This window comes from Canis lupus, chromosome 31 (assembly GCF_011100685.1).
Source record: "Canis lupus familiaris isolate Mischka breed German Shepherd chromosome 31, alternate assembly UU_Cfam_GSD_1.0, whole genome shotgun sequence".
In the NCBI taxonomy this organism is placed as follows: domain Eukaryota; kingdom Metazoa; phylum Chordata; class Mammalia; order Carnivora; family Canidae; genus Canis; species Canis lupus.
In genome coordinates, this window is record NC_049252.1 from 29718863 (window position 1) to 29745426 (window position 26564).

The window sequence follows — 26564 nt, forward strand, 5'->3', positions numbered from 1 at the left end:
CACGTGTTTAAATCCTCAAATAATGAGGATCGGTGATACTTTGTACACATTGACTCATAACATCCCTAGTAGGAGGACCCATACCATGGAAGAGGAAAGCACATAGGCTAACTTGCCCCAAGCAACTTGCCCCAAGTCCTAGTAAGAAGGAAGTCAGGACTATACACCTATTGACAGTGCTCTCCAGAACCCCACCTGCTGTTTTTGGACATGTTAAGAGTTCCAGGTGCCATGGAGATCTCCATGTCACTTGGTGTTTTTCAAATTCCTCTGCCAAGAACACCTTTGGCACTGGGATCTTTCCAGAATATTTTATCATTTTAGGGCTACTGTACAGGGTCTGAGGAAGGTACTTGTGCCTCTCATCACTGCTTCTGGTGGAGCAATTGTTTATAAGCCAAGGAACAGGGAGGACCTCAGATTCTGGGGCACTAATAGGCCCCATTTTTAAGGGAAAATAAATAAACAAGAGAAAAGAGAACAAAGCCTAGCAGCAGTGTTCGCAAGGCTGGCAGGGATAGGAGTGGGATTTGGGCAGCAGTCTTCCTGGTGAGCCTGCAGGATGGAGGCTGTGGCCCAAAGCCAGCCACCTGCACACGAGGGAGGCAAGGCCCCCAAATAGAGTTCTACATAAAAGCAGAGCGCAACCTCACTTCTATGTAGAATCTGCAAAACCTGAACTCACAGGAACAGAGAATACACTGGTGCTCTCTTGGGGCTGGGGGTGAGGAAATGGGGAGATACTGATCCAAGGGTACAAATTTCCAGTGGTTGGATCAGTAAGTTCTGTGCAGCTAATGTACAGCCAGGTGACTACAGTTAACTGTACTGAAATATACTTGAAAATATCCTTGAAGTGTACTTAAAAGTTGCTAAGAGGGCAGATCTGAAACGTCGATCATCACACCAAAAAATGGTAATTACATGAGGTGTTAAGTAACCTTATTGTGGTGATCGTGTCGCAATATATATGTGTGTCAAATCATCATGTACGTCTTAAATCTCACACAATGTGGTGCTTCAATTATATCTCAATAAAGCTGGGAAAAAAGTGGGGCACAACAATCTTATTTTATGACCATCAGGGATGGTTATTATGATTGTTACTTTTATACAAGGCCTGAAAGTGATCAAGTCATCCTCAGGGGAAATAGTTCAGAAAAAAATCATGTGAAAGAGTCAAATCTACAACTCATAATTTAATCCAGTTCAATTCCATGTTGTTTCAGTGGGTGGCATCCTCTATTTCTACTCCAGGACAGTGACCACCTCCCGGGGGTTTTGAGATAATTAAATGGTTTAAAAAAATGTATAAAAGTGTATAAAAATGCTCCAAATAGTGGAAGAATGCATAATATTCTCTTTATAAGAGGGAAATGGACAGAACAATTTTTAAGGTCTTTGATTTTGCTTCCAGTAACCATACCTGCAATAGAATTATGGAAGAATTTTAAACCTAATTTAGGTTGCCATAAAGGAAGTATAAAGGGCAGAATTTACTGTGTCATGTAAATTTCTAGTTAAATTTCTAATTGGTAAAAAAAAAAAAAACAAAAAAAACAAAAAAAAATTTCTAATTGGTACTATAATGCTTTACATTCTAGAAGGATAATTATAATATATGCTAAGTAGTTGTATATAATTTATTTATATAAAATCACTGTACCCGAAATATTTACATATGGGATTTTGTCCCGATTATGCCAGTAATAAATAAATATAATAAAATATATTCCGTTTAATAAATAAATATAATAAAATATAACCAAACATCCACATTGTTTTTTTTTTCCACCCAGTACACACAACCACAAGCCTGCTTTTGAGATTTTGGTTCATTATTCTGTACTATGTGCCACGCATATAAGGGTCTTCCTTCCTTTCTTTCCTCCCTTCTTCTCTCTCTCCCTCCTCCTCTCCCTCTTTCCCTCTTCCCTCCCATGTTCCTTGGGTTCCTCCTTTCTGTTTTTCAATTAAAAAGTCATTTTCTTGGTTCATTTGAAATAAGGAAGCCAAGCTCATGGCTAGCTGAAACTTAAAACTGTAAGCATTCTTTTGCTTTTCATTTAAGTATTTTGTCTTCATGAAGAGGACTGTTTCAGCCTTCCTTTTGTTCTGTTTCTGATGTGTTCTGGATCAAGACACCAGAAAATAGGTTAGATTGAATTTAGGATAGAGTCATGGGCTTGGTATGAGAGCTCAGTTGCTCATCCTTGGGGAAAAACACTCACACTTTAGGAGGCAAACTCAGTTATATTGTTTTTGGCTCAGGGACACCTTTTCTGCTTACTTCCTGATTCTGAGCTTTGTTCCGCTCTGATTAGTGATTTCCAAATATATGAGATGTGAGATCATAGGTTATAGAATTGGAGTGCTGAAGGAACCCCACAATCATCTGATTTGAGAGCCTCATTCAGGGTGATGTCTCATGAAGTGAAAGGAACTCCCCCAGGTCACTGAGTTCACCACTTTCTTGATCACACATATGCACCTCCAGTGGGAATGTGCCAACAGAGCTGAGACCCTGGTAGACCATCCTTCAAAGCCTTTATCTCCTTCTGGTCCAATCAAATTAAACTCAACCAAATTAAAGAGGAAAGCTCAAATGTCAGTAAGATTTGGGGGGTGTAAAAGTCATGAGCTAAATGATTTCATTCTAAGTGTGCTAAATACATGAACAAAAATACATTTCAAACAATTGGCTCCATGTTTTAAAGAAGTGTGTTTCAAAATATGAGCAGCAAAAATATTTTTACAAAACAGGGCCTTGGCATATTTGAGTTTATAGACTGTGGTTAAACATCTTCAAAATAAACAAATGCATAATCAAAGTTACTGATGAAGCATGGCTTGAAACATCAGCAATGAACAAGTTCAGTAAGGTTTTTCCATAGTAGGGTGGGACCCTTGTTCCATTTGTGTTTATTTCTCCAACACTAGCTGAGTCTGTGTCACAAAAAAAAGTCCTCAGAAAAAGTTTGTAGTGTGGTGGATGATGGATGGATGGATGGATGGATGGATGGATGGATGGAAGGATGATAGATGGATGAATGGAAGGAGATGGATGGATGGATAGATGGATGGGTGGAAGGATGATGGATGAATAGAAGGGTGATGGATGGATGCATTGGATGATGGATGTATAGGTAGGTCTTCTCAATGCTGTGCGTAGAATAGAAATGGTTTTTCTAAAGGACAGTCCCATGACTATATTACATAGAGATGGTGACTGAATTTTGTGATGTGGTGCTCACTTTTTCATGAACCTATATTTAGGTGAAATGATAAAAACAAAAGATTTGAAAGTCTCAAATCTGGCCAGCTGAGGCTTCTCCTAGCCACTCAGAGCTTATCTGGCTTCCCACAGATGAGGGGTATTTTCCGGATGTGTAGGAACAAGGCATGCTCTAGTATCATCTTTTCTTTTTAGCTCCATCTTTTTTCATTCTGGCAGATAACTTTTTCCCCCAGTGTTTCCTGTAAGGAATAGAAGTTTAGAAAATTGAATTTTCTAAGCCCTTACGTGTCAATGAATGCCCAGGGCCATGAAAGCTGGCATTTTGACAAGTATCAAGGGATTAATATTTTAGATAAATGTCCTGTGTTATAGAAGAGGTCCATTCCAATATCTAGACAGTGAAAAACAATAGGACCAGTCAATTGGATCACCACCTGAAAGCAAATCAATATCACTTGGTGATTGTACAGAAACATCCAGGTTTACAAAACGCTGTAGACATTTTCTTTTTCAATGCTCAGAGAAACCCAGGGCAGTAGGTTTGTCACCAAGAAGTGGCTTGCCCAATATAATACAGCCAGTTAGCAGCAGAATTAGGAGCTGAGCCTAGACTTCTAGATTCAAATCTCATAATCTATCATTTTAAAGAGCTTCTCATCAAGATTCATTAGTAATCTGTGAGGAGAAGTTTTGAGGAGTGACAACCCCCAGACACAACACAACATGCCCTCCTCTACTACCCCATGCCCCTAGAACTGTCAATATATGAGATTAAGGCATTTTCTATGGAAATACCTGTAATCAGGGGGCTGGAGGGAGGCTAGACTGCCTCTCACCCAACAATTGACATTAAGGGCTGGTTAATTCTCCGGGGTGAGAGGGACTATCCTGTGCATGGGAGGAAGTGTAGTAGCACACCTGGCCTCTACTCACTAGATGCCAGTGGCAGTGTTCAGTCATACAACCAAAAAGTGTGTTCAGACATTACCAGATGTCCCACGAGAGACATAACTGCCCCGATTTGAAGCTCAGTGTTCACATACACCTCCATCAATCTATTGCTAAGGATTTCAGGACTCTGGAGGACTAGAGGGAGGAGAGAAAAAACTTGGGAATTTAGAGTTAAAAGAAAAGTGAGTTTCTACAACATATACAGAGGAAATACAAAAGACTGAACAGTTTGAGAAAAATACCAAAATGCTTCAAAAAAACTTTATAGATAGAAGTTGAAGGTTTAAACCTGGCTTTCAAAAAAAAAAAAACAAAAAGAATTGGCTTTCAGTATTTAGTTTTGGTATTGTTTTTATCCGCAGTAGGATTGTTACTGCTCTTCCTGGGGTCAGAGTGAAGGTGATGTGAGAATAGGAGGCTGGAACTGGGGGGCCCAGGAGCCTGCTTGGCATGGGTGTCCACACCTTCCACCCCTATCCTTCTCCCTCTACTGACCATGAGCCCTGCAACATGACTTTGTCTTTGCCTTCCAGACTGTAGGCTGCCTTTCCAGAGGGGCTTTCAGCAAGTGGTTTGTAATATAATTTTGGCGACTTCTCCTCTTCCCTTTCCCCTCCTCTTTTCCCCCTCTCTCCCCATCTTTGTCAAAAATCTCTTCTCTCATCCAGCAGGTATTTGTTCCATAACCAGTTTGTTTTGAGAACAGTGCAAGATCATGTGGAAGGAAAACAGAAAAAAATTTTCACTAGCTAGGTGAGTTCATGGTAGGGTGACCATATGATTCATTGTACAAACTAAGGCATATTTGTGAGTGGGATGCAGGGGGTGCTTTTATGGTTATGCTCCTGAGTCAACAGGATAACCCAGGACTGTCATGGGCTAAGTAGGATGAAGTGTCATGCTTTTCCAACACTTTAATACACTGTTCTGTCAAGATGTATCCTCCGGGACAATACTAACAATGAGGTCACAATGTCAACAAGTGCTGTGCTGCGTATGATCTGTACATTCTCTGACTTACAATGGCCATGGTCCTATTACAATGTCTTCTGTTCTAGATAAAAAACTTAGTCAGGATCCCACAGTTAACACAAGATAAAGTGGGATTTAAATCAGGCAACAGTTTGATCTGAGAACCCACCATGGCATTATTCATGTTGATTTGTGTAATGTCCTTATTGACTTGTAAGATGGTGTATCTGTGCCTCAAACCCTGCCTTCTGGTTTAGACAGTTTCTCCTCCTCCTCCTCCTCCTCCTCTTCCTCCTCCTCTTCCTCCTCCTCCTCCTCCTTCTTCTTCTTCTTTTTCTTCTCCTCCTCCTCCTTCTTTTAAGATTTTACTTTTTAAAGTAATCTCTACACCCAATGTGGGGCTTTAACTCACAATCCTGACATCAAGAGTCCATGCTCCTCCGTGGCACTCCAGCCATAGTCTTCTTTTTTTTTTTTTCTTTTTAAAGATTTATATATTTATTCATGAGAGACACAGGCAGAAGGAGAAGCAGACTCCTTGTAGGAGACCGATGTGGGACTCAATCCTGGAACTCCAGGATCACTCCCTGAGCTAAAGGCAGACACTCAACCACTGAGCCACCCAGGCATCCCCATAGTCTTCTTTTAACTGAAATATACCTTTACAATTAACTGGGTAAAGCCAGAGACATCAAGGCAGGTTTGGGGTCTATCTTAAGGGAGGCGGAGCTGCTGTTTGAAGGGAAATCAGTGCAAGGGGACTTCCATTCAGTCATAATGCATCCTGTGATCTCAATGTTATACATACATTGAAATCCCAAGGGTCTTTCTCAAAGGAACAGACACCTGCTAGAGAAAGAGGAGATCTCTATGGAAATGAGTCCATTCGTTCTGGAAAAACAGCAAAACAACAAATCTTTAAGTTGTTCTGTTACAAGCCCTTGAGTTTTTCCTCGTTAATCCCTGTGTTATCCTGCTGCACGAATGCTCATAATCTATGGTAGGAAAGCGCTGTAATTACTAAAAGCTACTTAATTACCAGTACTTTTGCCTCTTGCCCCCCAGCCTTGAATCTGTCACCTCTGTCTAACCCCCCCTTGGTATTTAAATAGCTAATCTGGTGCTGGCTGCCGAGGTAACGATGTGCAAACCTCTAAGCAACTTCACCTCGACCTTCACGATTCTGTTTATTTGGTATTTCCTTTTGCGTTTCTGTGTATGAACTGACTTGGCCTTTGCTAATAATTAAAAGTATCTGCTGAAGTATTCACCAAAGTCAGTAGATAAGAATTCCTGTGAACAGTGTGTCTTGTGACATTCACTTGTCCCCTGAAGTATAAAACCAACTAGGCAAGTATTTTTGAAAACCCGTTCGAGTTGATACATATATATTTGTAAGCCTACGTGTAATTCGCTTATTCAGTATTTATTAAGCTTCTACAATGTGCCCAGTCCTGTTCCAGGCAGTGACAAAAAGAATCCCCTGGCTGCATGGCACCACGTCCTGGTGGGGTGGGATGGAGGACACAGATATTAAATAAGCAAAATACATGATATGTCATATGGAGATAACTGCTATGGGAAAAGTAAGACTGAAAAGGCTGACAGGGAGTAGGAATTGAGCTTTAAAATAGATTATCCATGATCACTGCGGCACTACTCACAATAGTTAAGCGATGGAAACAACGTCAATATCCTTGGATGGATGAATGGATAAAGAAAACGTGGTGTGTACACACAATGGAATATCATTCAGTCTTTAAAAAGAAAGGAAACCTGCCATTTGTGACGACGTGGACAAACCCACAGGGCCTTCTAAGTGAAATAAGCCAGAGGCAGAAAGGCAAACACCGCATGATCCCGCTTATATGTGGAATCTTAATAGTCAAACTCATATAAACAGAGAGTAGAATGGTGGTCACCAAAGGCTGCAGGGGAAGGGGAAAATAGGAAGATGTTGGTCAAGGGCACGAAGCTCCAGTGATGCAAGATGAATACGTCCCGGAGACCTAATGTACCCCTATGTCACCGTAGTTAACACTATCAGATTGTATATTGCTAAGAGGGTGGACCCTAAATGTTATCACCACAAAAATAAGATAATAAAATAAAATAGGGTGCTTAGAGAAAATAGCTTATGAAAAATCTCAACAAGTTAAGGGGTGAGCTACAAAGACGTAGGGCAAGCATCCAGGCAGACGAATGATCAGCAAATTCTGGCAACAGAGAAAGGCTGACGTGTAAGAAGCCAACTGAGGCCAGAAAGAGATTAGGGTGCCTGATTTTATAGGATGCATACTTGATACACAAGGAGTTGACTTTTTCTTGGTGTGAGACAGGAAGCCTTTGAAAGGCTTTAAGCATAGGGATGCCTGGCTGGCTCAGTGGGTAGAGCATGTGACTCTTGATCTCAGGGTTGTGAGTTTGAGCCCCATGCTGGGTGTAGAGATTTCTTAGAAACAAAATCTTAAAAAATAAATTAAAATTTTTTTTTCAAAAAAGGAAAGGATTCAAGCATAAAAGTGGCCTGGTGGACTTGTGATTTCAAAGAGGGGGCCATCTGGCTATGGGGTGGAGAACAGACTGGAAATGCAAGGGAAAACCAGGGGACCTGACTGGAGGTAATGGTGGCTTGGTCCAGTGGGGTAGTAAGAGGGGGTAGAGAGAAGAGGTTGGATTCTGGATATGTTTTAGAAAGCAGCGATAATAGGATTTATTGGTAGGTTGGATGAGGGGTGTGAGTGAAAGGAGTTAAGGTTTTCAGTATGTGTATGTGTGTGTGCACGCACATGAGTATAAGAGTGTAAGTCTAGATAAAGCTTAACATTATGCAAGGGTGACTGGCTTAATTGCCTACTTATTTCTTTTTTGCTCCATCCTAAAGCCCTGCAAGGGAGGGGAACTTCTCAGTTTTATATATTGCTCTAAGCCCAGTGTCTAGAACAGTCTCTCTCTCTCTCAAAAATGAAAAAAGTGTTTATTATGAGTAATGAGATTACAGAAAAATTGTCAAGAGCTCTGTTATTCTCTGTCGTCTCTATTTTTAGCTTTGAGCCGGTATTCATTTAAAAATAATGCATTTGTTTAATTCTAGAAAATAAATTTGCCGAATTATGTGACGTAAACATTTAATGATTGTTTATTAAAACTATTATTAAAATGTGAAAGAGTCGACAGTCTACAGATGGCATGATGTTATTTTGAAAGCCAATGTCAACGTGGGGAAATGAATCCAGGCAGTATGCAAAAATAAATCCTAATCCTATAGAATAAAACCGCTTTGTGGATACGCAGGATCAGTTGCTAGGACGGGATAGACTTTATTAATGTTTTTCTACAAGGACACTACCTGGGGCTAGCTTTCAGCCAGTCAGTCAACTGTAGTGTTTGCATTCATGAGTTAATCATGTCTTGGCTTGTTCAAAAGGAGGGTTTTTTTTTAGAGATGCCAGCCTTCCTATAACCAAAACATTTCTGTAATCTTCGTTTGAATTAAGGTTCACGGAACATTGTTACCCACATACATATATGTGCCTTGAATTTGGTTCTTTGTGGAAACAGAGCATTGGAGACAGTTGGTTTGTTATTAAGAAGAAACTTAGAGATGGAGCTAATCTCGATGTTTCCAAGTAGAGCAAATAAACCTAGAGCCCTTCAGTGGGTCACAGGACCACAATACATGTATACATTCTGAAATCCAAAAAACTCTGAAAACTGCAAGCTTTGGGGGGACGTCATCTGGAAGCAAAGGCCAGACTGGCCAGAACTCATTCGGGGGTGAACTTGAACTAGGGTCCCTAAAGTTATGTGTGGTCTTTATATATTCCATCTAATGTGGATGGTCGCTGGTGTCATTCAGAAATATTAATGTGTCTGATCACAGGGCGGGGTACCGTGTTATGAAATAAACACTGTAAACACTCAACCATCTTTCTAACTATTCTGTTTTCCAAAACACATGTGGCTTCACAGGGTTTGCGTGGGTCCTTGTCCTGTGTTTGCTGTTGGGGGCTGACTGTGCTGGCTTTGTCCTTCCCTAAGAAATAAGGCTGATGGCTGTCTTGCCCAGTGGATGTTGCGGGACTCCCTTTCCAGGCGACTGAAGCTTTTGCAGAGCAGAGTCTCTGTCCCATGTGTCTAGCTCACAGGGTTCAGTGCCGTGCTTTTTTTTTTTTTTTTAAAGATTTATGTATTTATGTATTATTTATTTATTTATTTATTTATTTATTTATTTATTTATTTATTTATTTATGAGAGACAGAGAGAGGGAGAGAGAGGCAGAGACACAGGCAGAGGGAGAAGCAGGCTCCATGCCGGGAGCCTGACACGGCACTTGATCCCAGGACTCCAGGATCGCACCCTGAGCCAAAGGCAGGCGCCAAACCGCTGAGCCACCCAGGGATCCCCCAGTGCCGTGCTTTGAGCAGACGTGCCATGCTTTGTGGTGACGAAGCTTCTGGCCCCTTCCTTTCCAGATAGGGCGCAACCTTGGAGAAAGGTAGCGTGAAGCTAAGGTGACATTGGGCTCCTGTCTTGTCCCTGTGTGTGGTGATGGGCGATAAGGATTAGGAGCCTGTCGTCCTGGTGATTGGCCAAACGGCGATTCCAAGCCACAACAAGGATACCATCTGATCTTTAAGTGATGACACAACCCTCTGTGGATGCGATGGACTGACGTGTCTCAGGGCAGCATCAAAGCCACTAAAAGCTTGACAACTCGAATCAGTCTTGAGTTGGGCTCCCCGCTGCACCACATTTAGACTGGGCCATCCTGGGCAGCGGGGTCCTCTCTGTAACCCACAAGATTCGGCTTAGCTCATAATCAACTTACTACATAATTTTCACCATAACTTCCTCTTCTTGGGGAAAAGGTGTCCACTCTGTGATTCCCGGAGATTCCTAACCTGGTGAATTCCACAGCACCCCTTCTTCAAATCCTGTATTGTCACCTCCCCACCTCCCCAAGCACTGAACACATAACCCAGGCTAAAGCAGTGGCCGTGGGTTTAGAAAATTTAGGAGACTGCAAGATAGACTCTTAGAATGTTCAGGAAGCAGGGAAATGAAGGATCTAACCTTTCCTCAGTGCAAGGCCCCCACACTTGTCATACCTTGAGGAGGGGTCCCCTCATACACAACAGAGCCCTTCTCTGGTCAGAGCAGCTCAGTTGGCTCTTCTTACTCCTATTTGGGGGCCTCAGGAACTTCTCAGGAAGGGCCTGCAGAAATTGGAAGGTGGTCTCCCTGTTTCCTTTCTTCCAAAATTTACCACCCTTGCTCTTGGACAATGAGGCAGGACAGGAGCATTTGCATTGGGTACCAACTGAGAAGCTTAATGCCCGACTCCCTGGGGGAAAGCGGAGATTAGGTATTTGGGTGTCCAGTGTGGGGTGTTGGGGGGTGATTTAAATGGCTCTGGAACTTGATGCCGTTACAGAAAACACCCCAAGCTGCCAGTAGAACCGGGATCTTTTCACCGAAATCCACAAGGGCCGTGAGAAAGGTTGTCATTGGCCAGGCTCCCAGGGCACCGAACAGGGGGAGAGGATGGGGTGCAAACCCCGCCCAAGCCCCAGGGGGATGGAGTTGGCACCGTTGACTTCTGGGCAGCCCCGGGACGGCAGGCCAGGCATTTCAAAGGGTGCAGGAGCTAAGAGGCCTTCCCCAGCCGGGTTCGGCTCCTCCGGCTCCTCCGGCTCCTCCGGCTCCTCCGTGGCCCGCGCGCCTCCAGGGGGGCCCAGGTCAGAATTAGAGTCTGGGTGGGAAGCAGACGTGCAACCGGGGAGCCGCAGTCGCGGTGGAGGAGACACCGAGAGCGTAAATCCGGGAGGGGGGCGCGGTGTCTCGGGGTCGCGTCACTCTGCCCCGCAGGTCCCGGGCTCCGCGCAGAGCTCCCTAGGAGGGGCGCAGCGGCCGCGGGGCACCTGCTCCACCGCAGGGTCGAGGAGGGCTCCCCAGGGGCGGACAGGGCGCTGCGGCCATGGCCGAGGCCGCGGAGCTGGAGGGCGCCCCCCCAGGGCCCCCGGGGCCGCCTGAGGTCCCCGCGCCAACGGCGGAGAAGGCGGGCGCGGAGGCGGGGCGGGCGGAGGCCGGCGAGGGCGCCGCGGGGGCGCCGCGGGGCGAGGGGGAGGGCGCAGCCGCCACGGCCGCCCTGAGCCCCGCGGGAGGCGCCCATCCGGACAAGGGGCGCGCGGGCGAGCGGGGGCCGGACGCCCACGGGGACCCGGGGGCCGAGGCGCGGGGCGCGGGCGCAGCACCGGGCGAGGCGGACGCCGCGGAGGGCGCCCCGGGGTGCGCCGAGGTCCCCCGGGGAGAGGAGGGCGAGGCCTCGGGGGAGCTGCGGGGGAGCCCCGAGGAGCCCGAGGAGCCCGAGGCGCCCGACGCGAAGGAGACAGCGGAGCAAGGGCCGGAGGGAGCGGGCGGCGGCAGTCCGGGGGCGCAGGGGGCGCAGGGGGCGCAGGCGGCGAGCATGGCAGCCGCGGAGCAGGCGGGAGGGGCGCACGGGCCCCAGGGGGAGCCCGGGGACGGGGGGGACCCCGGCCCCCAGCCCACTGAGGGGGCCCCCGGGGGGCTTGCAGGGGAGCCTCGGGGTGCGGCGGGGACCGAGGAAGCGGGGGACGCGAGGGCGGCAGCCGTGGAGGACCTGGGGGGACCCCAGGAGGGGACGGAGGAGCAGGAGAGGCGAGAGCGCGGCCCGGGGGCGCCAGGCGGGGGCGAGGAGGAGCCCCCCGACGGCAGCGCGCAGGCGGAGGAGCCGGGGGAGCCGGGGGAGCCGGGGGATCCGGGGGAGCAGGAGGAGCCGGAGGAGCCGGGGGAGCCGGAGGAGCCGGAGGCGCCGGAGGCCGAGCTCGGCAACCACCTGGCGGAGGAGGGCAGCGTGCAGGGCGCGGACGAGGCGGCGCGGGTGAACGGCGGCGGGGAGGACGGCGAGGCGTCGGAGGAGGGCGCCCCGCGGCAGGAGCACGACATCACCCTCTTCGTGAAGGTACCCGGAGCTCCGCGGCCCCTCGCGCCCCCCGAGTCGGGGCTTCCCGGGGCGCTGGTCGTGGCTCTGTTCGCGGGAGGGAGGGAGGCGGCCCGGCCTGGGTCACCGGGAGCTTGCGGAGCGCTTGGGGAGACGCGGGGGTTTGGAAACAAAGAGGTTGGGCGGGGGTTGGGGGGGGGGGAGTCGGGGTGCGGGCCCAGCATCGCACTGTCCTTTGTTCTGAAAATCCTAACTGGCCCTTCTAGTCTGGAGATTATTGGAGAATAAATTAAAAAGAAAAAGAAAAAGAAAAAGCGAGCCCTATTGATGTTCAGAGCAATTCATCCCGAAGGAAAGCTCTAATAGTTGAAATGGAAAAAAAAAAACAAAAACAAAAACAAAACAAACAAACAAAAAAGCCCCTAACAGGTTGTAAGGTGAGAAGTATCCCCAGGACTCAAATTTCAGAGGCCCTGAGCTGGCCTACGTTTTCAGTTCCAAAAAAGGTATCTCCCTCTTTGGTATGTAGAATCCATGAGGTGCATTTGGAAGGGAAGTGGAGATTTATTTAAATATTGAATTGTTTGTTGAGCGTTTTAGCATTTGTTTTGGAGGAATACAAGGTGCCGGTGACTTGAACCTCATCTGCCTTTATATTTCATATTTCAGTCTTGCTTCAAATGTGAAGGGAGCGATGATTTTGTTAAAGAATCTATAGGACATGACTGAGAAAGTTTTGAGTTTAGGCATTTCTACAAGGCATCGGAAATATGGGGCAAGGTCCAGCAGTAGCTCACACACATCCTGATCTTTGTTAAAAAAAAAAAAAAAAAAAAAAGGAAAGAAAGAAAGAAAAAAAAAAAAAGAAAAACAAGAAAAAAAAAAAAAAGAAAGCCCTCTCTGGAGACCTTTGGCCAGACCAGGAAAGCAGCAGATAATAAGGTCAAGAATGTGCATTGCATGTTGAATCGTAATCCTTCCAAAATACTTTCAGGCTTATAGAAGCCAGTGAGGACCTAAAGCTCCTTGACGGGAATGTAAGCAAATTCTAATAAGCAAAAAGAGAAATGTTTCCAAAGTGATTAACATCAGAATTTCAAGAATTGTCTAGGTGGCAAGGGGGTTGGGGAAGTGAGGGCATGTGTTTCTTAACTAGTGGGAAGGTGCTGTTCTGAGCATTTTTGAAGACCCTGGAGCATTTTAAGATTAAGTGTTGGGATAGAACCTAAGGGCACAGCCCCTAGGAAGGCCACTGGGAGCTGGGAGTCTGCAGGGAAGGGGAAGGGGGAGGGAAGGGGGAGAGCTGAACACAATGCTGCTGTGTGTGCCTCAAATCTGCTCTTCATTTAAGACATTTCCCCGTTGCTCCATCTCATTGCCAATCTGCCTCCAGCACATCTTTCCAGTTTCTTGTTACAATTTTGAAATACAGTAACATCTTCCTAAGACTGTCTTCCATGCTCTCCAGTCTAGGCCTTTGGTGATAGCCAGTGAGCTAGGAAATGAGATCTGGTCACTTTGTTTTTGCAGCTAAAATTCTCCAGTTACTTGTTGTAGGCTTTCAGATGAGTCCACACTCCTCAGCCAGGCCACAGGCCACTCCTGATGTCGTACCTGCCTCTTCGGTATTGCCTGGGTGTCCCCCGACTTTGTCACCCATGGTACCACCATGCCAGCCATATTGAACTGGTTCCATTCCTTGAGAGAACCACATTCTTTCCCGCCTGGAAATTTTGCAGGTGTTGTACCCTCTGCCAGAATCAAGTTTCTCCCCGCTCATCCCTCTCCCTGGTTATCTGCTGTGTGTCTAGATTCAGCACGGGCATCATCGCAGTGTGGGTTGGATATCCCTCTGTTGAAAGTCCACTCCCACACTGTAGGTTTTATCTCTTTCCTTGACTGCATAAATTTTATCTTCTATCCTCCGTGTGGAGCACAGATCTGGAGCATGATGAAGTTTTGAAAGGGTGGTTTCCTGCACGAGATAGTGTACTTTGGTGATCAGTACCATGGACTTTAGAGCCAGTGGGATCAAATCCTGGCTCTGCTTCTTTCTTGCAGTGTGCATCCATTGATTTTGCACAGAAACAATCCCCTGCCCATTATATCCCTGCCCCCCTTCTCTTCTAAGGGAAAATCTCTCTAGATACCTAATTATCTCCATTCTCTGGGGATAAGAATTTTATGAAAAATAAAAATAAGTTGTGTGGGGATTTTTGTTTTGTTTGCTTTTTTTTTTTTTTGCTTCTGCTCAGGAGTAATTTGTGTGGGCAGAGGCAAGGGGCTAGTCATAGACAGCTTATCCAGAATGTTTTATTCTGACATGATCAGCTTGTGATCAGTTGCTCCTGCTACTTTTTTTTTTCTTTAAGAAAACAGATCTCCAAATAAGGAGATTGGTTTTTTTTTTCTTTCAGGAGATTGGTTTTTAAGCAACTACTACTTGATATAAATTCTGAGAGTCACTGAAGAGGTGTCTCGTAGGATTGTTAAGGCATCTCACTTTCTTTTTATCCTACAAATGATTCTCCTTAAAAGCAAAAAAGACCCCAGAGTGAAATCCATCAAAAATTCTTTAGATGTTTATATCTTTTGTGTTTTGTGATACTTGATTTAAAATCCTTAAATTAGTTTAAAAGAGGATTTCTTTGCCAGATTTAGCCTTCTTGAGTTCCTTCTTTGGACTCCACTTATTTGGACTGTAATCCATGTACAGTAGACATCTGACCTCCTGGGTTTTATAAACATGTCAAATTTTTCTGTGCCATCGCTGGAGTGCAGAATTCAGATTTGTTCTTTAAGGGGAAGTACTGTAAACATTCCAAACATTCCCCTCGCCTTCATCTGATAGCCCAGTAAATACCATTGTAATTAATTAGCCCATATTTTATTTGTCAATTTTTAACTTTTACACTTTCCTCCTATTTTAAAAAATATTTTGGTTGCAAATATACCGCAAAGTAATGACATATGACTCAGTAACAGGTGCAAATACTTTTAGCCACCTGGTGGTTTATCTTCTCCATCTTTGGAATTGCCATCTTACTAATTTTCCATTTTGTTTTATTCAATAAGTATGCAAGAATGTACTCTTGTAAAAGAGCCGAGAACATATATAGAACAGGCTGGAGAAAGCTTCCCTGAATTATTGTATGGTAAATTAATTGCTGATCATGCTAATTCTTACTTTTGTTTTTTACAAAGAAGTATTAATTATTTGTCATCAAATTATAGGGTAACCCTGCAGTATATTTAGTAAGAAAGATTCTTTTCTTCTTTACTCATAACAAAGAGTAACAACATAATAACATACCAACATAACAATAACAAACGACAAATAAAATACTGACAACAAAGGATAAGGTAGGGACCTCACCAGCTGTGGGGATTTAGTCACTAAGGAAGTCTTACTTACAGATTTGGTGCTTCTAATCCAGCGTGTATACTTTGAGGCAAGGTCTAGGGATCGGATAATCTGAGATACGGATTTCCAGGCGAATTTCACAAGACTTAAAACACTTCAATGTGACCAATGAATAGTCTTGGGCCAGAGTCTATGAATTTCTTAAACTAGACTTTGGACACCATATATTTAACCATTAATATGCAGCTGCTGTGGAGCTCAAAACTTGCATTTGCCATCACATTTGGGTGATATCTCTAGACAGGTGGAATTGGTGATGGAACAAGTCCAACGCAAGGAAGATATGACCTCTGAATAGGCATTGTCATTGAGAACTGTCCCCCAAATACATACATATATGAATGAATGAATGAAGCCAGCCAAGCAGTGCCACACCACATGGCCATGGCAGGATGGGAAGGTTAGGTATGTGTCTAGGAGCTGCAGCTGAGTGACTCCTGGTAGACCAGTTTGCTGTAGTGATCCATGCACCTTTCTCCAGGAGAGAGCACAGTGAGACCATTCTGTGGGGGCTTGGTGTCCAAGGAGCTTAAGGGGGAGGTGGGATTCTCATAACTATGTGTGGACTATGACCATGAGCTCTAAAGGGAAATGAACACTGATGCACTTCTTTGACTTTATCCCCCCAAAATAGCATTTTTGTTATTTGTTTTTTGAGTGTCTTATACAGCTTGCTTGCAAACACATTTATGAAATTAGTAGAGTTAGCTGGGGTGGAAACCTCTGACACATGTGTGTGCACACGTGCACACTGGGGGTAGTGGTTCCTCTCCCTGTGCTGAATGAGATCCACCTTCTAATTACTTCTCCACATCATGTCCTCCTCACCTCATGTAGTGGTGGGCTTGTAAGCTCTGAGTCAGTGCTTTTTGGTGATGATAGGGAAATAGCGGATGGATGCATACTCAGTCTAAGGTGACTCAGCTAGTGAGCAGCTGGACACAGACCTGTTTCTCATTGTCCCAGTCCAGTGTCCCTTCTGAAAGGGCCAGAGCCACTCTTCTCCATGAAGACATTTTGGCAGCAGGGCTGCAAGATGATGGAATTTCCTCAGGGATATGGGAATTTGTGGCTCTGCTTTGCTGGGTGCACATAGGCCACAGTTCCTGCCACTCACTGGGCTGATGCATCATGTGCTCTGGACTCATGGAAGTAAGTGAGCAATCATGCTTCACCCTCAGCATGAACTCCTCCTCCTCCTCACAGTGGGTCTCCTTAATAGCCTTGGTTTCTCATGGTCAGCTCTTCTCCATTAGGCCACTCAGATATCCTAACTCCCTGTGTATCTGAAGATCTGTAAGATACCTTCAGAAACACCACCCTGGATCCTTTGAACATGCAAATTTACCCTTTAGTTTCATATACATAGAAAAACAAAACCTAGACTTTGGAGGAATGTATAAAGTTCAAGTGGGTGAGAGTGATACAGATTAATCTCTTAGCACATGTGGATTTATCACCTCCTATATGTTAGTCAACATGTGGATTTATCACCTCCTATATGTTAGTCAACATGTGGATTTATCACCTCTTATATGTTAGTCATTGTGCTAGAGTTGGGGACCCAAGGTCAAGCAAGAGTGACAAGGTCCCTGCCCTCACAGAGTTTACCATCTAGCACAGAGGAGAGAGACTGAGCACTGAAAGCATGTGGTAGCAGGAACTACATCGGTGTGCTCACTGTTGTCCTTCCAAACCCTAGCACAGGTCTAGCACATAGTAGGCTCCAAGTTAATGCTGGCAGGAAGGGGAGGAGGGAACAAAGATGAGTAGGAGCCTGTAGGACTATATAGTAGAAGGACCTATAGATACAGTGGGGATCACTGAGTAGTTATGAATTTGATTGTATTTGGGGAGACGCAGAGACTAGGACCCTCTGATAGTCCCTAGTACATATTCTTCAGGTTTTTGAAAATAGGGGTACCTAAGTGGCTCAATAGATTAAGTATCTGCCTTTGGCTCGGGTCATGATCTCAGAGTCCTGGGATTGAGCCCTGTGTCATGCTCCCTGCTCAGCGGGGAACCTACTTCTCCCTCTCTCAACTTCTAAACACTTGTGCTTTCTAGACTCTAAACTTGTCTCTCTCTCAACTTCTAAAGACATCAACATGTTTTCTGGCAACACATTCTCCTCCCCATAGGGAAATACTATCCAATTCCATTTCAGCTGGAGACTGCAAAGCCTAAAATATTTATTGTCAGGCCCTTTAAGAAAAGGTTTGCTGACCCATAGTTTAAACTTCCTTTGATACATGACCTGGGGCTAGATACATTGCCTCTGGCACAAAATTGGAGTTTTATTCAGCAAGGAAGAAGGGGAATGACTGCTGAATAAAGAATCAGCAGTGTCTATCACAGTGAAAAATATTTTAGACACCGAACATCTTATACATATTGTTAGAAATGTAATTTTTCTGTGAAGTCCTTAATCTTGATTTAGGTGAGATCGAAATGAAACAGAGATTATAAATATAAAAAGATACAATGCAATGCAATGAAGAGTAAGTATTTTTCTACCCTCCAGATCTTGCCTCTCAGTTTTTCTTCCTGGAGACAGCCACTGGATATCTTTCCAGAGATACTCTGAGCATATTTCAAGGTTACATGTAAATATTCTCACTGTATTAGTTATCTAACACATAACAGAGTAATAAAGTACTCTAAGACTTAGCACCCTAAAACAACAAACTTTCATTATTCCCAGTTTCTCTGTGTCGGGAATTTGGGTCAGCTTGGTTGTGTAGTTCTGGCTCATGAGGTTGTGGTTGAGATATTGGCAAGGCTGTGGTCTCATCTGAAGGACTGGTTGGAGTGGTGGTGGTGGGCATCCCCTTTCAACATGGCTGATGCGCATGTCTGTTGGCAAGACGTTCAGTTCCTCACCACTTGGGGCTCTCTCCATGGGCTGCTTTGGTGTCCTCACAACATGGCATCTGGCTTTCCCCAGAGCAGTGATCCAAGAGAGAAGAAGCCACGATGACTTTTATGATTGAGTCTCAGAAGTCACTGTCACTCCTGTCTTATTTTATTCACAAAGTCCAATACTCAAGGATATCAAAATTAAATTCTACCTTAAAGGGAAAGTCAGAGGATCTGTGGACATATTTTGAAAAAAATACCTCACTCACTTTTTTTTTTCATAAAAAGTAGGACACTGGAAATACATTGGGTTATATCTTGCTTTTGTTGCTTAACAATATATATTAGAAATCATTCCCCATTGGTACCTGTAGCTCTATCTTGTTAAAAATTTCATAGTTTTCTAGGGATGGATACACTCTATAGTCAGTCTTCTATGGGTGGATGTTTAGGTGGTTTCTTCTTTTGGATGTTAAACCATGATGTAGTGACTATCCCGCCATGGATGTGTAATCGTATATGGAAGCTCACTTCTTAGAAATGACATTGCTTTGGGAACGGATATGTCTGTTTAAAATTTTAATAATCTTCACCAAATTTCCTCTTCAAAGAAGTTCCACCACATAATGTCTCCCTGACACTATATGGGTTCCATGTTTATTTCCCCAACCTTCCCCACTCAGACTTTTATCAAACTTTTGAATCTGAGAGGTGAAAAATGATGCCCATTGGCATTTAATTCACATCTCTTTTAGTGTGTGTGAGGCTAAGTATACTTTTATTGATCTAACAACTCTTGATATTTTTTTTGCCATAAGCAGCTTGCTTATGTCCTTTGCCAATTTTTCAAATCTACATTTGGTCTTATCCTTCCTGATTTTTATAATAAGGAAATTAGACCATTGTCTGTCATGTGGGTTGCATATATTTTTATGGGACTGTTTTGACTATTTGTACTGGAGTAATTTATCCTTTTAGTCTTAGTAACTTGTTGGATGGAATTGATGTGTGGGGAAACAAAGCATAGGCTGTGACAGTGCTCTTAGAATCTCCAACTTCATATACTAGAATCTTTAAATACTCTGTTTTACTTTATATTCTATAACCTCTTAAGTCCTGAGGAATTAGATATTTCAAGTCTTGCCTTCCTTCTTTTCTTTATAATTAGCAGCTTACATTTTACCAAGCACATGCCCTTTGAGAATTGCATTCTTTCTTACATGGTAAGAATTGCTATTCAAAACAAGATTTAAAATATCTTGATAACAGGATCATTTCATGCCACACTACTCCATCTGAATATGTAAGATATATCACTTTGATCTTGGCATGCCATCTACTGGGATGAATTTGAGTCCCACAAATAAAAATCATAGTGAAAAGCAATCATCTGTGGTGCCGTGATATCAAAATATTGTTTCTGTGGTTGTCTCTTAGCAGGATGTTTCTATTTATGCCCCCATTTGTCAAAAGAATTGACCAAAATTTATGGAGAATGATGACATTCTCTCTGTTCGTAGAGATCCAGTGAATTGTGGCTGACTACCAGAATTTATGTTTAATTAGTGGGGCGGGGGTACTAAAATGCCCAAATATGAAAGATCATTCAGAGAGATACTTTTTGAAGCTTCTCGGGGGGCAGCTTTATTTACAGCAGTTGAGAAATACGCAGTGTGCAAGAGTAAGTCTAATCTTATACGTGTAAGAAATCATCAGATTAGAAATATTCTCTAATTCCAGATTTTTACTAGGTTCATGAACTCTACCCCCAATTCAGGGCTTCTCCTTCCTTCTGGGCTTGGTTGGCCACATGAACATTGATCTTTCTGCTATGGGGAGAAGTAAAAGCTACTTTTCAGTCTTCCAAACTCCTGAACGGTGTTTTGGACCACAGTGGCTATTTAAAGCAAATATTTATTGAGTTTTCGCCAAGTATCAGACATTGTGTTTGGGGCTGAGGTACGACAGTAACAGTGATGAACACAGCCCCTGCTTTTCTAGAGCTTTCCGCCTACAGAGTGACCCAGAGGGAAATGGCTAGAGTGCTGTGTGAGGAAGGGGAGCATGGGGTGGGGAGGGTTGCTGGAGCAGGTGGGAGGAGCAGGATGGCAGGCTGCGCAATGAGCCTTAAAGGGGGGGGGGAGGATTTGGCCCCTAGATCTCTGACAGCCCGGGCTCTGCCCTTTTGCTGCAGTCTCCTCCCTTTGGAAGGTTGTGCTGTGCTCGATGGATGGGTAAGTGAATGAGCAACGTACAAGGCATGGCCACTGCGTCAGGTAAAAAGAAGGGGGTGGTCAGATTTAATGATGTATTTTGCAGAATGTAAATTTTATAATCTCATGAATTCTTTCCATCGAAGTTAGCATCACGCATCACACTGTATTCACAGACATTGGCTTATGTCTGAGCCCAATAACTGAACAGCTGTTAAAATTCTGAGCAGGTTGCAAATTGTCTTTGGCTCCCTCTTTCTATCGTGGAGACAGGTGAAGAACAGAGAACAGGGGAGAGAGACCAGGGCCGCTCAGTGGCCTTCAGCTGGTGGATGGGCCCATCTGAGGGGTTCCAAGGCAGATTCACACACTTGTTGAGTGTCTCAAATCATTTATTTATCGACCCAGTTCTTTGCCAACTTGAACTGGTTTAAGACAATTTTAGCAGTGCCTAAAAGCAGCGGAGTTGTTTCTTTTATATCCAGTGATGGGCAGAGCAACGTCTCTGCAGCATTTACTACAGCAAATGTCAATACCATATAATTACCGTAATTACAACACATGGGCAACGAGAGCCTCGTGCTGAGATCTGGGCCACTCCGTGTGCCCCCTCTAGAGTCACTTCTCTGTCATCTCTATGAAGCAGTCATTTATCCTTATGAAGGAGAAGGGACACTGTGCCAATGAAGTAGAGACCCGCCCCAGTGCCCCCTTTTGTTTCTGAGTGTAGGGGTCCAGAGTGGCCTTGGAGTCACGAGAGACTAGGGTCCCCTTTCACAGAGCTGTGTGATTCTGTCTTCTGGCCAGCAGGACTCTTCCCCAGGAGGGGTGGCCAGCCACGGAGGGAGGAGAAAATCTGGACCCGTTCTGCCCAAGGCTTTATCTTTGTGGTTTTCCAACCTTCCTGGGGGTTAGGATGCTGTGGTCCAGTAGGAAGAGCCTCAGTTATGCACCCCCAGCAGCACCCCCTGGGTGCTCCAGGCCTGCCCTTGGCCACAGTGGGTGGAGGGAAGAAGAATCAGGCCCGGAGGTCATTGTTCTCTTCCCAGAGTGGGGGGTACATCCTGGATTTTGATGTGCATGGCAGCCCCAAGCACGTCTGACACACTCTGCCCATCACAGACATCACGTGCTTTGAAGTTCACACAGAATCAAAGTGTTATTGGTCTGGAGATCTAGGGACATGGGGCTTTCTTCCTAAGTGGGGGAAATTAACACTTTTTTTGGTGTCTTTGGTGTCAGGGGAGGCAGTGGGTTCGAAGAATCTTGGGCCTCTTGGGCCGACTCAATTTCTACCCCAACTTTGTTCCCTTTGTTTGAGCTCCAGGCTGGATGCCTTTGACTCTATTCCCATAAACGGGCAGACGGGATGAAGTTCTGGGTTGCAACTCAATGGTTTCTTTGTGTCACTTAACACTACAGAGAATTCGGTGCCTAAGAAAACTCAAGAGTTATTAACACATCAGATATGAGGGGCACTTTTTTTGTTGTTGTTGTTAACTGCCACTTTAACCAGTATATTGTGACCCTACGTCATAAGCAGCAGCAGTAAAATGAGACTGCTCTGTCATTCTCCAGATATTGACGTTTGCTGTAGTAAATGCTGCAGAGATGTCGCTCTGCCCATCTCTGGATATAAAAAAAAAGTAACTCCACTGCTTTTAGGCACTGCTAAAATTTTCTTAAACCAGTTCAAGTTGGTAAAGAACTAGGTTTATAATAATAAACGATTTGAGCATTTCTACACACCCTGAAATCACATCACCGCGTGGTGGGGTAAAGGAGGCTGCAAGTTCTTTGATCCTCTTCCCATTGGGAAATGCAGGCTGATTCTCTCTCTTCTCTCTGAATCTGGCCGGACCCTCGTCACTGCCTGGTCACCAGTAGAATATGGGGGGAGTGATGCTGTGTGGTTTTCACTCTAAAGGGCTGTGCAGCCTCTGCTCTGTTCACTGACCTGCTTGAGGCCACCAGCTGGACAGGCCACGTCTGGGTGCTCCATCTGACAATCCCAGCTGAGCCCAGCCTTCCAGCCACGCTGCCAAGACCCTCAACAAGTGTGTGAAGCTGTCTTGGACTCCCTCAGATGGGCCCACCCGCCAGCTGAACAGCACTGAACGACCTTTGTCATTGCCACGTGGGACAGAAGGATCACCTAGTCCAAGGCCTGGTCCTGATTCCTGACTGATGATGAGGCATAAAAGGAGCAGCCCTCCCTGCTATATCTGGGTACTTTGCTATTTGGCAATAGGTAACCGGGACGTATGGCTTATGTCTCTTCTAAGCTGGTGAAATCTGAGCAGGTCACGGTGAGAGGTACAGAGGAATTTAAGGCAAGTCCAGGAGTGGGCAGTGCAGACAAAAGGAAGGCTCCGTGTGGCCGGTTCTTCCGTTTGCTGCGTGCAGTTTTTTTTCCCTCTGCGGTCACTATAGGGACTGGAATATCCTCAGCCGTTCAAGAACGCAAACCACCAGGGTATATAAAAACAGGCTGCATTCTTAAGCAGGCTTTCCAGAACAAGATGTTCCTTTGTTGTAATAATTCCTTGTGAGAATTTTACAAGGAAATAAGCTTTTCATGTCTGTGTAAAAGCTTCAGTTGGTATCAGGCCATATTATTAAAAAAGGATTAAAAATAGTCCTGGAGTTTTTAAAGCACACTTCGTATATGAGGATAAATAGTAAGTTCCATTTTGTTCGCCTGTGTACTTCTTATGACTGGATTCCACCCACTGTGACAATGAATACTCCCACGACTAAGCCTTTGGCCAGAATTTAAAGCTAAGGGCAGTTCGATTCAGCGATTAAGCCATGTGGGTCGGGGGTGGTCAACCACCTAATCCATCTAATAATACATTGATTAGTATGATGGTGGAGAAGAGTAAATACTCTACATACTTGGCAACGTATTTAGGATTGATAGGCTTCTGGAAAGGTTCAGATTTTATGTTTCAGACTTTTAAGATCTCAAATATATTTCTTAGGATCTCAGTAGAACGATGAACTAAGTTGTTCTTACGTTCTCGGGTTATGGCAGAGGGAGGGGCACGTTTCAAAAGAGGCCTGGAGCGAGGGACTTAATAAACATAATATATTAATAAAGTGCAGACAGGAGGCCTGTCTCTCCACGCTGCTGGGGACAGACAGCCTGAGCTGGATGTGCAAAAAGCCAATCTTGAAAGCGTTATCGATAGTGCAGGCTGGTATTTATTTAAGAAAAAAAAAAAAAACACTCAATTTTTCTTTTCTAGAATCGTCCTTGCTGCACTTACGGTACCTGTTTCCTTTATAGGCTTTACAAGGAGTGGGATGTGTCGTGTTTGTGTCGCGGGATATGCTAGTGTAACCATAAACCGTACCGACAAAGATCTGAAAAGGAGGGGCCGTTCCCTTCATTCCCTGGAAGTGTGGTCAAAGAGGGGCTCTACCCCTTTGACCCCCACTCTGCAAGGAGCCTTACTGCTGCCCCAGGGTGTGTGGACGCTGTCATCACCGGCCACCTTGCTGCTCCACTAGATGGCAGGAGAGGGAAGGCAAGAGACAGGACAATGGGCGGGAGGGGTGGTGGCCCGTCCCGTGAGCCTTCCCTCAGCCTTGGGAAGAGTTAAAGACCAGAAGCCTGCAGAGGGTCGGTGCTACACAGGTCATGGCAGTGGCACAGCTGTTATCATTGGGATCATCGGCCGGTTGCCTGCAAGCCGTCGATGCAGCCCTTTCTGTTGACCTTGGCAGTCACCTTGGCTCTCTAATCGGAGGTGCTAACAGGAGTCCAGCAGGCCAGGGTCGGGCTCTCCGCTCAGCTCCCCGGTGGGCCCTCATCCCTCCCAACCGCGGGTGGCCTGCTCACCTCATGCCCCCCTGCACGGCCCCATCCTGCACCAAGAGGTGGGGGGAGGACCAGCGAGGATTGTGCTTCCCACAGGAAGATGCGAGACGGTGATGCTGAGCCGAGAGAAGCTTGCACAGAAGGTGCCCGCACAAAAAAAATCATCACATCTCAGTAAATGGCTTGTCTTGTGACTGACATGCCCACGATTGGCTTCCCTCCAGCTTAGGGAGGCTGGAAACCAGGAATTCCAGCACTGGAGCTGGGGTGTCAGGTTCTGATGGCTGCAGCGTCGGAATCTCCCCCAAGCAAAGCCGCTTTCCTGCTTTCCTTGCCCCTTACAGAAATTGGGAAATTAGGCAAGAACTTGGTGCATTAGGGACTGGCACTCTGTCTGCCACATTTCTATTGATTTTTTCCCTCCTGTTGTCCCTGCCGCCCGCTGAAGGGGTTTACATATCTTTTAGAACAGTTTATTTTTCATAGGCTACTCCTTCCCCAATTTTGTGGTTGATTGGGCATTTCCATAAAAGTCGTTCCATTAGTTTCTGGCAAAGTAAATAATCTGTGGTATCATGGTGTCTGTGGGAACAACCAGTCAATAGATCAATTCAACTCACGTCATCTTTCCCAGGAACGAAGTTTCCTTATTAAGAATGTCCTTCCCCCTAAAAGGTATCAGTGAGTCGTTTTTCAGTAATGATTTTTTTTTTTTTAAACGTGTAGTCCAGATTTTCAGAACTACAGGCCTGTGGCCTACCTTGTTCCGATGAATTGGGTTGATGAGCTGGTCAGTGTTTGTAGAGGGTTATGAAACCCTGGCTGCCTGCACCAATAGCATCTGAATAACGATGGAAAGAGTTAAAAATCCCCTAAAATTACTCCGCATAATCCTCAAGAATATATTTCTTAGGATCTCGCAAACCACCATGGTTTCTCTGTGTTTCTCCAACGCCATCATCCATCACGAGTGGTGTTCCGGAATGTTCTCCACACAGTGAGTATCCATCTCAGGTTGAATTCATAGGTATTCAGGATGGTTTGAAAGTTATCTAGCTAAATTTAGGGGACCAGATGAAACGAGGACCCCACTTTTCCACCATCGTGCCTCCGCCCAGCCTACACAGTGGGTATCCAAAACTTGACTCCGGAGTAGTCAAGCAAGCACAACTCTAGAAGCTGACCCTGCCCTGGGTTGGGGCTCTCTTTCCACCCTATTGTCACTGTCTCCTAAACCTTGAGGATGTGTTGACAAATCAAGAACACTGAATGCTTCTGTGCACTCTGTGGTGGGCCGCTAACCACCAGTGTGTTTTGGGGATCACCGACCTGTGGATCCACTCCTGTGTTCATTCACTGGCTCAGCAAGCATTAAGCATCCCAAATTCCTTGAAAGAAAATCTTCCTCTGTTTTTTCCCTACAACTTTACCTTGTGGAATGGGGTCTTGGGTTTTCCAGTTGAGGGCGCCCAATGTTTTGTGCCATTTTTTACTTTTGTGCCATATTTGTCGAGGGGATCTTTCCTTTATTGAACAGACTCCCAGACGAGTCAGTGGGATGCCAATCCCCTCAAAGCTCCTTCTTTTCTGGGCATTAGTTGAAGGATCGCTATACCCCGGGGGTCTCGGCAGTTAGTTAGTGTGGACTGGGACGGAAATGGAGTCCAGGGAACCAGAGCAGGGCTGGGTTAGATGGTGCGCAAGGGTGAGCTGGACGTGCTGAGGCATGAACCCACTTCAGGTCCCATATCTAAGACCCAGCAAATCCTGCCCCACTTTTAATCCCCCGAATGCTCCTCTGTTTGTATCTGTGTAGATGCCTTTATTTCAGCATCAAGTGAGAGTCCACCCAGGGGCCTGAAATAGGGCATTGGCTTTTATTCCCATAGGACCTTTCTTTCTGATAACTTGGGGCACTTTTATAAAATTGTCTTCAGTGCGGGGTAGGGGTGGGTGGGGTGGGACAGCTCTATGGTGCTTCAGAGGGAGAGCAAAGGGCTCATTTTGTTGTCTCTCCCTTGCCTGAGGGACAATTTGCCTGCATGCCCGTCTCTACATCCCTCTGTCCTCCTTGTTTCTTCCACGTGGGAGAGAGGAGAGCCCAGGGAAGGGTCTTC

General features: G+C 45.3%; 1 protein-coding gene across 6 annotated transcripts in view; it reads left to right on the forward strand.

Moving 5' to 3' along the window:
• Positions 1-26564, forward strand: part of CLIC6 (chloride intracellular channel 6) — a 100152-nt gene that overhangs the window by 43755 nt on the left and 29833 nt on the right. The window contains exon 1 of one of the 6 annotated variants that reach the window (XM_038581423.1): positions 10779-12146. The exons of the other annotated variants lie outside the window; for them this stretch is intronic. Coding sequence (XP_038437351.1) covers positions 11142-12146 — 1005 coding nt within the window. The 5' untranslated portion in view covers positions 10779-11141. Of the gene's footprint in view, positions 1-10778; positions 12147-26564 lie in introns of those variants that run through there. 6 annotated transcript variants of the gene reach the window in all.